We start from the raw sequence: 11,955 nt of genomic DNA on the forward strand, positions 1-11,955 counted from the left end.
CGCCCCGTCCTCTTATAATGTGATACTGGGTCGACCGGCCCTAAACGATTTTAGGGCGGTCGTTTCTACTTTTTGTCAAAAAATTAAATTTTCTATTGACGACCAAGTTGGGGAGGTGCGGGGTGATCAGAAGACAGCCCGAAAATGTTATGTAGAAATAGTTCGAGCTAAAGCTAACGCTGCCCAAAAGATTCAAAGAATGGAAGTCAATGCCATTCAGGAGAAGCAGCCTGTTCTGGTTTATGAACAAAAGGAAGAAGTTCAGATCCAAACCGGTTGGCCTGAAGCTACTACGTATATTGCGGTTGATCTTGATCCCACTCTGAAAGCCGAACTGATACAATGCCTAAAGAAGAATAATGATGTATTTGCCTGGACGCCTAAAGAAGTCTCGGGCGTTTCTCCTACAGTCATGGAGCATTCCTTACATGTCTTCCCAGATGCCCGCCCGGTCATGCAAAGAAAGAGGAATTTTAGTGCGAAACATAATCAAATCATTAAAGAAGAAATAACTAAACTTATGGAGGCTGGTTACATCAGGGAGGTACAATTCCCTAGCTGGTTAACTAATGTGGTGTTAGTCTCTAAGCCGGGAAACAAATGGCGAGTATGCATTGATTTCCGAGATCTCAACAAGGCTTGCCCAAAAGATTATTATCCATTACCCAGGATCGATCAATTGGTAGACTCCACTGCTGGATGCGAGTACATCTCTATGCTAGACGCTTATCAAGGCTATCATCAGGTTCCCTTAGCTAAAGAAGATCAAGAAAAGGTCAGTTTTATAACATCTGAAGGTACTTATTGTTATAATGTTATGCCCTTCGGACTAAAAAATGCAGGAGCAACTTATCAAAGGCTTATGAATAAGGTCTTCTAGAAGAAGATTGGTAGAAATATGGAAGTATATGTTGATGATATCTTAATTAAGTCTCTTCAAGCTGTTGATCTGTGCAGGGATGTAGAGGAGACCTGCAAGACATTGAGATAATATGAGCTCAAGTTAAATCCGAGCAAATGTTTATTTGGAGCAAAAGGGGGAAAATTCCTGGAGTATATGGTGTCCGAGCGAGGAATATAGGCCAACCCGAGCAAAGTCAAGGCACTTCAGAACATGGAGCCTCTGCGCAACATGAGAGAAGCTCAAAGACTGTCCGGCCGGATTACAGCCTTGTCTAGGTTCATTTCCAGGTCGGCCGATCATAGCTTCCAGTTCTTTAAAATACTCAGAAAGGCCAATAAATTTCAGTGGAACGAGGAATGTGATAAGGCTTTCCAAGAGTTAAAAGATTATTTGTCTACTCTTCCTGTATTAGCTAAGCCTATAATAGGAGAGACTCTTTGGGTATATTTGTCGGCTAATGAAAACACTGTAGGCTCTGTATTAGTCAGACAAGAAGGAAAAGAACAATAACCTGTATATTTTTCTAGCCATTTATTAAAAGGAGCTGAGTGTAGATATACTACACTAGAAAAATTGGCTTACGCATTAGTGTTGACTGCTCGGAGGCTGCGACCATATTTCTTAACACATGAAATTGTTGTATTAACCAACAGTACTCTCAGACGGGTGTTACTCAACCCGGAGGCATCAGGTCGATTGGTCAAATGGACAACTGAACTTGGAGAATATGACATTCAATATCAACCTCTCTCGACCATCAAGGCACAAGCTCTAGCAGACTTCATTATAGAAGTTCAAGGCCCTGAGGAAGAAAACACCTGGAAAGTTTATGTGGATGGCTCCTCAACTAGACAAGGTAGCAGAATTGGTGTTCTTCTTATATCTCCAAGGGAAGACAGACTTCAACTCTCTATCAGATTGAATTATAGAGCTACTAATAATGAAGCAGAATATGAAGCCTTGATAGCTGGATTGCAAGCCGCTCGGCATATAGGGGCAGCTTGAGTCCTCATCTATTCTGATTCTCAATTGGTAGCCCAACAACTATCAGGTAATTTTGAAATTAATAATGACAGGCTCAAGTTATATGCCGAGGCATTTGATAAGTTAAAGTCTCAGTTTCAAGAAGTAAATATACAAAAGGTTCCTCGATCTGAGAATCAGGTAGCAGATGAATTGGCTAAGTTGGCCTCTGCTATAGTACCATGTGTTGGAGTGTATACTAAAAGCCTAGCTTTTGTATATACATTTATAAGAATCACATTGGTCAAGTGTCTACATTTATATATACCAAATGTAGATATTCAATTAATTTATATTGTAGATAACATAGTGTGTGGTGTCACACACAGAAGATCGTGTTATCGGTTCTTTATAAATTAAAAACAGTAGCTCATGACCAAGATGGAAAGGAACAAACCATTGGAAGGTCATAGTGTAATTAGGTATTAGTTTATCTTAACTATATAATTACACTAGTACACTTAGAGTGTATTGAGCAGGACCATTTAGAGGTCGTTTCTTTTATACTGACTTTATAAAGGAATAAAGACCTCAGTTATTATGGAAGTGTGTGCTCTTAATCCTAATATAATAACAAGCACATATATTTGATATTTATTTCTTTAATTTATCAATGGGTGAGATTTAGTTTGATAAATCAATAAGCCCGATAAGTTGGGAAATGATATCACTTATAGTGTGTATTGTTGATTATAGAAGGAAACTGTGTCCTAGTGATCTAGGTTGATAATGCCCCCAAGAGGAACTCATAAGGATTGTCATGTTAAACCCTGCAGGTGGACTTAGTCCGACATGACGATAAGGTTGAGTGGTACTACTCTTGGACTAAGATATTAATTAAATGAGTTGTCAGTAACTCACTTAATTAGTTGACATCCGACATCTTAAACACAGGGAGACTAACACACTCATAATAAGAAGGAGCCCAAAAATGTAATTTGGGATTGGTGCGGTAGTTCAATAATAGTTCTTTAGTGGAATGAATTATTATTGATGGAATTAAGTTGTGTGTTTGGGGCGAACACGGGAAGCTTAATTTCATCGGGAGACTAAAACCAATTCCTCCTCTCGGTCCCTATCGTAGCCTGTTGTATATAGAAATTTATACCCACCACATACCCACCATCTTACCCAACCAATAGGGGCCGGCCAAGCTAAGCTTGAACCTCAAGCTTAGGGCCGCCCAAGCCTCAAGGTTGAGCCTTAAGGTGGCCGGCTAATAGCTTGGAGCCCAAGCTTAGGTGGCCGGCCACATCATATTAAAAAGGATTTTATTTATAAATTTTTCTTATGTGGATTCCATGGTTTTAAAAGAGAGTTTAAAATTTAAATATTTTCTTTTATAGCTTTCTACAAATGATTAAGAAAGGATTTGAAATCTTTCCTTATTTGTAGATTGAAAGGTAGATTTTAATTTTGAGAAAAAAAACTTTCCTTTTTAACCATGTTCATAATTTAAAAGAGTGTTTAAAAATTAAAAATTCTCTTTTATAAGTTTCTACAAAAGATTAAGAAAAGATTTGATATCTTTCCTTATTTGTAGATTGAAAGGAGATTTTAATTTTTAGAGATAACTTTACTTTTTGGAAATCATCCACATGTTTAAAAGAAAGATTTTAATTTATAAAATTTCCTTTTACTAACCAATCATGAAGGGATAAAATTATTGGAGAAATTTTTATAAATTTCTGGAAACAAATTAGGAAGTTTTAATTCTTGTTTAATTAAAACTCTCATTGTTTTGGGGAAATAAGTGGCCGGCCAATATTATTGAAATAAGGAAATTGATTTTTAATAAATTAATTTTTCTTTTTCATGGCAAAAGAATTAAGGAAGTTTTTAACTAAATTTCCTTATTTGCCAAGACCAAGGAATATAAAAGAGGAGGTAGAGGTGCCTTCAAAGGTAACGACTCTATTCTTTTCCTCCCTCTCTTCCTTGGTGTGGTGGCCGACCTCTTCCTCTTCTCTCTTCTCCTTCTTGTGGCCAAACTATCTTGTTCTCTTGGAGTCCTTGTGGTGGCCGGATCAAGCTTGGAGAAAAGGAGAGAAAGGAGGTTTCGTTCTTGCATCCCTTCGAGCTTGGTGGTGGTGGCCGAACCTCATCCTCTCTTGGAGTCTTGTGGTGGCCGAACCTTGCAAAGAAGAAGAAGGTGCTTGGTGGTTCTCGTCTTAGAAGATCGTTGCCCACACAACGTCCGAGGTTAGAAGAGGAATACGGTAGAAGATCAAGAGGTTATTTTTGCTTACAAAGAAAGGTATAACTAGTAATTGTTTTTCGCATCATACTAGTTTTCTTTGTATTGTTATTCTTGGAAATACCAAACACAAGAGGCATATGATTCTAGAGTTTTCGAAATAGTTTTTTTTTGAGTTTGTGTTTTCTTCTTTTTCGAATTTGTTATTCGATTGTTCTTTTTGGTTAACCTAGAGTTATTTAAGGAAATAAATATTAGCTTTCCTTAAAAGGCTTTGCCTAGGCGGTGGTGGTTGCTCCCATATCTAAGAAGGCCATGTGCCTCGCCATGCAGTCCTAGAAGCCAATTTTAGAAATTAATATTTATGGAATTAATAACTTAGGTGGATTTGAATCAATAGTGTTAAGTTCCTCTTGCGATTCAAATCTGAACCATTAAGAACAGATAAGTTAAATTTGGAATCAATGATGTTAAGTTCCGTCTGCGATTCCTAATTTAACTTCTAAAGAACACAATAGGTTATTTAAGGAAAGGTTCGCCACTTGTACAAAATTTTTGTACAGTGGAGCCGGTACGATTTTCCTAGGACTAACCAATACCATGGAGTCTAGATCGGCCCGTAGAACAAACTCTGTTAATATCCTGTATCGAAAGACAAGCTGACGCAGAAATTCAAGGTGATTGGAGCGCTCAAATCATATTGTATTTACAGCAAGGTATTCTTCCAAGTAATACAGAACAAGCAAGGGTGTTTAAGAAGAGAGCTGCTCAATACACTATGGTAGGAGAACAGTTATATAAAAGAGCTTTTTCTAGACCTCTGCTTAAGTGTATCGGCACAGAAGATATACAATTTATTTTACGAGAGGTTCATCAAGGTTCGTGTGGTAGTCATGTGGAAGGGAGATCCTTGGCCCGTAAAATCTTATTAGCAGGATATTTCTGGCATACTCTACATGAGGATGCCAACAAGTTGGTAAGAACTTGTATGTCTTGCCAGAAACATCAAAATATTTCACATCATCCCACACAATTGTTGAGAACCTCTATAGCCTCATGTCCCTTCGATCAATGGGGCATGGACATAGTAGGCTCATTCCCTATGGTGACTGCACAAAGAAGGTTTTTATTGGTAGCAGTGGATTATTTTTCCAAATGGGTAGAAGCAGAACCACTTGCCCGGATTACTGAAGATGCAGTTATTAAATTTCTGTGGAAAAATATCATATGCAGATTTGGTATTCCTCATAAATTAGTCTCTAATAATGGAAGGCAATTTCAAGGGGATAGAATCTTAGCCTGGTGCAAAAGTTATGGTATTATTCAAGTCTTCACCTCTGTAGCTTATCCGCAAAGTAATGGTCAAGCGGAAGTAACCAATAGAGAAATTATAAGGGGTTTAAAAACTAAACTGGATCATGTTAGAGGTAGCTGGGTAGATGAATTACCCAACGTTCTTTGGGCATATCATACTACACCTCGAGAAGCTACAGGAATCACTCCCTTTCAATTAGTTTATGGGGGAGAAGCAATAATTCCCATTGAGGTGGGAGTAGAATCTGACAGAAGGCAATTATATGATGCAGACAATGAAGGTCGACGACTCATGGAGCTAGACTTGATAGAGGAAGTTAGAGATAAAGCTGCTACTCGTCTCGTATCATACCGATAACGAATGAGGCAAAATTATAACAAAAGGGTCATCCCTAGATTTTTCCAAGTAGGAGATTTAGTATCACTACAACAAAAACCCTCATAGACATCGGTTTTCCACCGGTGTCTATTACATTTTCGACCGATGTCTATGAAGGCGATGTAAAAGGTCTGCCATTTTAGACATCGGGTTAAAATCAGTGTAGTATCACTTAATGACACCAGTGTTCGAATCAGTTATTAACTAGCGTAGTATCATTTAATGACACCGTTTCATCAACGGTGAAAAATCGATGTAATATTATATGTTAATAACACCAGTTTTGGCAGCGGTATACGACCAATGTAAATATTAGTTAATGACACCGGTGGAAAACCGATGTAATATCAGTATTTTTTAACAACACAAATTTGATTTCCGAAACAGTGAAAAACCCACAGTAACCAAAAAAATACATAAATATTCATAAATTACACAAATATTCTTCATTCAATAGGATCCATAAAATACACAAATATTCACAAATTACATAAATATTCTTCTTACAACAGTATCCATAAAATACACACACATTCTTTTTACATCAAAAGCTAATAGATATCAGAATCAAGGTAGAACATTTTTTTAACAACACACCAAGGTAGAACATCGTGAGTCAAAAATCAAGCTGAGGCTACATTAAATTATGAGAATCAGAATATGCTCAACTTGCTATCCTGCTCCATTCTTCTTGCGCCTTTCATTTCCCTAATCTCATCGCTTTTCACCTTCAAATGCCTAGTTTTCTGAGTTAAAACATCCACTGTTCTAATCTGTCAAACAAAAGTATCATTTGGTCTACTTAACTACAGCAAAGAACAAAAACAGAAGAATTATACATGCTGTAGAGTGAGGCCATATTGATAACAGGTAGTCGAAGATTGTAAACCTCAAATTTCATTCCCATGCTCTGATGAATCAAGGTATAGCAAGATTTTAAGATTTACGAACTACTAAACAAAAATATCATGAGGAAGAATCTATAGAAGTACCTGGACAACATGGGGAAATTCATTAAGGAATACATTTTGTGTGGCTAGGGACAGATGACTGCAAGCCAAAACCTCCAGCATATGCTTGATAGCCAAATCAAGAACTCCAATAAAAGAATACCACGTAAGTAAATGGAAGGAGATAAGGTTAAAAGCATTAAAGATAAATGCACAAATATACAAACAAAGCATAGAGAACCTTCCAACATCGTAGTGAACATGATCAGATATATAACTCCAACCATTTTCTCTGTAAACGAAGAGTGCATTCCTGTAAGCTTGAATCACATGTTGTCTCTATATTTTACAGAATGAATGTTTTACAATTAGCACATAAAACTTTGAACATGCTTTAAATATCTGAGACAAGTTTCAATATGAAGATGAATTTGACATGCAATCGAGTACCTGATCAGAAATGTAGTAACGATTTCCAGACAAAACAAGATGAAAACCATACTTGCATAACATTGGTGGACTGGAAAGCAAATAGCAGTAGGATGCTTGTTCAAGCATCATAGCTACATGCAGAGAAGGCTCCTGATGAAATATCTACATTAGTTGCACGCTTAGACACTCAGGTTTAGTCAATTTTATTTACACGCTTATAAGATACTGGTTGAGAAAGACAATGGGAACCATATGACATTATAAGAAATGAAATAGGATTTACCTATTTTAGACTCTAGCTGAATCACTTATTGTTCTAACTTCTAACTATGGCTCATTTATGAAAATAGATATTAATGTAATGTGTTTTTTTTAAAATATTATTATGATGTAGATACAAATAATTGCCATAATGTGCTTTTAGAAAATACTATTATGATATACTGATGATGTATAAAGGAATTAAATGGACCAAAAGAACAAGTGTAATCAAATATAATTTTTTTTAAGCAATAGGATAGTGTTTAACTATGAGGCTTTGAAATGACAACCAAACCCGATAAATTCAACATGTGGGAATCAAATTATCATTAGCAGGATAATAATATCAAAAGGAACATTACATGAACACTCTTTTGACACATCCGAAGGCCAAAAGAATCATGTTTACAGATCTTTCACACAAGTATATCAAATTGTTTGATTTTACAAGCAAGATACTCTCAGTTTAAAGTAGAAAATATACCAAAACTATGTAATATCATATCTTAATATATTACAGAACATGGAAAAAAAAATTAAGAACCCAGACTTCTAGAAAATCAACATAAATACCTCATTAGAAGGTACTTTTAAGCATGCCCGCAATGCTAGATTCTCCAATTTCTGAAGTAATACCCCAAGAGAAGGAAATCCTAATTTTGCCAAAAAAAAATAAAAAAATCTAACTGCCATTTATAAAAAAATATGATACACACACGCACATCAATACTAGAGGTGCAAACGAATCAAGCCAATTCGCGAGTTTTTCAAGCTAGCTCAAAAAATATTTGATTCGTATTCGAAATTATTGAATTCGAGCAGAAACTCGAACATGTTCAATAATTTTTTCAGGCCAAATTCGAACCCATAATATTTTGTTAGATTGTTCACGAGCTACTCGCGAGCCGAACTCGAATTGAATTCTAATTATTTTAACATTATTTTAACTTAAATATATTCAAATTAAGATTTGAATAATTGGAACAAAATTCGAATTTAAGTCATTTCGAATTATAGTTCGAATATGCTCAAATCAAGGTTCAATCAAATTCAAATCAAACTCGAGCTCGAATTTTATTTTGAATCGAGCTCGAGACAAAATTATTTGTATTTTCAAGCTTCGAATATCATATATTTTTTGAGTTTGAACTCAAATATCAATATTTTCATATTATTCGGCTCGATTTGATTCATTTGCACCCCTAATCTATACATGCATTTATTAAAGTGAACAACTCCAATATGATGTGAGAAGCAAAAAAAAAAACCTATATTACCTTAAATAACATACAAAGAATTAATTCAACAACCAAACTGACAAAGGTATAAATTTAAATCTTTATGAAGACACAAGTCATAATCACGCGAAGTGGACCCAGGTAGTCTAACTAGCATACTTACAGCTTAATCAGAATAGCCATAGGTATCAGAGGTATTGCATTCTCTATATCAATTAGCTAGGAACTCCAATCAAACTAGTGGAAAACATTAGATAATTATATCTAACAATCATTCTGAACTAGATCTATCAAAATAGAATCTTTCAGATGTCAGCTTACCAGTATACTTCCCATTTCTTTCATAATCATCAAGAAAATGAGAAACCACAGTGGTTGGAATAACATATCCAATATTTTCAGTGTCTTCGGATCTGAAAACCTAAATGAAATATCTAGTGAGATATGAAAGAAGGTAGAATGCTAATTTAGGTGCAAAAGTTGTACTCAGATGCATTTCCATTAAACATTATTCTGGGACAAAGTTAATCTATAAAAGATTTTTGAAAAGTTTGGAATAGATAAAGTAGGGAAAATAAAAGACAGATTTAGCAGAAGGAATACCTGGAATGCCACACCAATACACTCACCACGATCATTGAAGGCAGGACCACCACTGTTTCCTGCAAAACAAGTACGTTTCTTTGACAACATTAATATGCTTTTACAAGAATATATCTGTACCTTGCCGGAGAAAGTGGTGCAATAACATCCAACTATCTAAAAAATAAAATGCTATCTTTCTAGCAAGGAAACTAGGTTGAGTTACCAACCAGGGTTTATTGCAACATCAATCTGAATACCAAGCAGATCAGAGGATCCATGAGCATACTAACCTGAAACAGAAGCAAAAAAAAGTGATTAATATTAAAAAACTCATTTGGACACCATGTTCTAAAATTTTCAACCAACTTAAAATTGATAACACTTAAGTCAGCAATTTATCATCTATAAAACAATCTCAGCAAGAATATAAAATTCACCAAAAAAATACTAAAAGCTTATGATCACAATTTCATGAAATCAAACCTCAGTCGTGATACCACACCCTTTGTCACAGAGATTGTATCTCCACCAAGTGGATATCCTACAACAGTTACTGAATCCTGTGTATCATATAACTTGTTAGTTTGATGAATTATGGAAGAACAACTAGATTAAATAACCCTATAGAAAAGAGAGCCTTAGAAAATGTGAAGTGCTTTAACTTTGTGAAGCACTTGGGGGGGGGGGGGGGGGGTACATGGACCGGCTGACGAGGGCCCTCAGATCGTCCGCCTTCTGCGGCAGCAGCAGCTCGCACACGTCTCTCTTCTCTTTTGCAGACATCACCCTCAACTGCTCCGGCGACATGCAGATTCCAGCGGTGAGAATCGCCACGTGCTCCACCGACTCCGCCTCCATCTCCGCTAGGCGGAACGCCACGAACCCGCCGTAGCTGATCCCCATCACGTAGTACCGGGCGACCCCGAGGAGGCGCATCGCCTCCGCAACGCACCACACCTGGTAGCCCACGCAACGGTCGGCGCAGGAGGAACGGGATCTGTCGAAGAAGAGGAGGTTCGGGATATAGAGATCGAAGGAGCGGGATAGGGCCCCGGTCTGGCGCTCCCATTGCCACTTTGAGTTGCCGCCGAAGCCATGAATGAGGAGGAGGGCAGGCTTTCGGCTGGCGCGGCGGGGGTTGGGGCCCCAGATGTGCAGCGACGCGTGGCCGAGGTCGAGCGTGACGGGTCGGAGACCGCAGCGGAGGAAGGAGAGGTGGAGCAACAACTCGCGCAGGGAGAAGAAGGAGAGCAGGCGTCGGGCGGCAGCGACGACTCGGCGGAAGAGGGAGAGGAGGGCGACGGCGAGGAGCTGAAGCAGGTGGTGAAAGGATTTCGTGGATGCCATCCCGATAGAGATCGATGGGAATGGGTTTAGGTTTGGGGGGAGAGGAAGGTAGGAGGAGAGGCGTTGTGTGGTAGACGGTTCGAGTCGCGGTTACGCCAGACTGCCATTGCCCGCCCACTTCACATTAATAAAACTTGCTTATGATATTGGTTTAGGTTTGGAGATAACTTTGTGAAGTGTTATAAATATGGGCTGGTGGAAAAATTAAATTATTATTTTTGGTTCATTAACACCAGATTTTAAAAACCGCTATTAAAATCGATGTCTATTAACAAAAAAAAGGCGCTCATAGACATCAGCTAAAAACCCGATGTCTATTAGCGAAAATCTGTGCTCATAGACACCGATTTTTGGAAAAACTGGTGTAAAATATTCAAAGACATCGGTTTTTGCTTAAAGCCGTTGTTGTTCCACCGATGTCTATGAGGGTTTTTCTTGTAGTGTATGGAAGCGCATTAAACCTGTCGGGGATGTCAGTAAGTTGGCACCACAGTGGGGAGGATCCTACAAAGTGGTGGAAAAGCTCGCATCAGGTTCATATTATCTCCAAGATACTGAAGGAAGAATTCTAGAACGTCCTTGAAGTGCAAATCATTTACAACCTTACCGGACCTGACAAGATCATGCCACTCAAGAATACGTCAGAAAAAAGAAATCATAATTATCTGAAGTAAGTTCCCAGTAAGATGAAGACAAGTATTCTTACAGTTTATGTACTCCATTTCTTTCAATAAATGCAATGCAAGACAAATATTGCCACAGAAATAAATGTGGTTCATACAGATTGACAAGTATTGGCAGAACTTTCATAATCTATTTTCGAGCAATCAACAGTGGGGAATCCTAAAGACCTATTCAGCTCCCCTAAGAAAAATCCAGAAATTTTAAAACCATCACAAGGTCAGTACAAACATCATAATTTGGCATAAGAACATAGTCGATCGGGAAATCGCATGAAGTAACTCGGACGGGTCTTCATGGGAGGAACCGGAGACTCTAAACTATCAGAGAACATAGTCGATCGGGAAATCGCATGAAGTAACTCGGACGGGTGTTAATGGGAGGAACCGGAGACTCTAAACTATCAGAGAACATAGTCGATCGAGAAATCGCATGAAGTAACTCGGGCGGTTCTTCATGGGAGGAACCAGAGACTCTAAACTATTAGAGAACATAGTCAATCGGGAAATCTCATGAAGTAACTCGGACGGGTCTTCATGGGAGGAACCAGAGACTTTAAACTATCATAGAACATAGTCGATCAGGAAATCTCATGAAATAACTCGGACGGGTCTTCATGGGAGGAACCGGAGACTCTAAACTAT

The 11,955-nt window shown here is 37.8% G+C and overlaps 1 protein-coding gene and 1 long non-coding RNA gene across 2 annotated transcripts; both read right to left on the reverse strand.

Moving 5' to 3' along the window:
• Positions 1 to 8,012: 8,012 nt before the first annotated feature.
• Positions 8,013 to 9,555, reverse strand: LOC122012901. Its single transcript, XR_006120343.1, has 4 exons — positions 9,511 to 9,555; positions 9,302 to 9,360; positions 9,020 to 9,119; positions 8,013 to 8,113 (listed from the first exon to the last, which is right to left on the reverse strand). It is a non-coding gene; the product is annotated as an uncharacterized LOC122012901 (long non-coding RNA).
• Positions 9,556 to 9,777: 222 nt separating this feature from the next.
• LOC122011268 lies at positions 9,778 to 10,630 on the reverse strand. The gene has a single exon (XM_042567661.1). It carries the CDS (start codon positions 10,628 to 10,630, stop codon positions 9,941 to 9,943), a length of 690 nt encoding a protein of 229 aa, XP_042423595.1. The 3' UTR covers positions 9,778 to 9,940.
• Positions 10,631 to 11,955: the final 1,325 nt, after the last annotated feature.

Source organism: Zingiber officinale, chromosome 8A (genome assembly GCF_018446385.1).
Source record: "Zingiber officinale cultivar Zhangliang chromosome 8A, Zo_v1.1, whole genome shotgun sequence".
NCBI lineage: Eukaryota > Viridiplantae > Streptophyta > Magnoliopsida > Zingiberales > Zingiberaceae > Zingiber > Zingiber officinale.

Coding starts and splice junctions, on each gene's coding strand:
- LOC122011268 (XM_042567661.1), bottom strand. CDS start 10,630: ATGGCATCCACGAAATCCTTTCACCACCTGCTTCAGCTCCTCGCCGTC.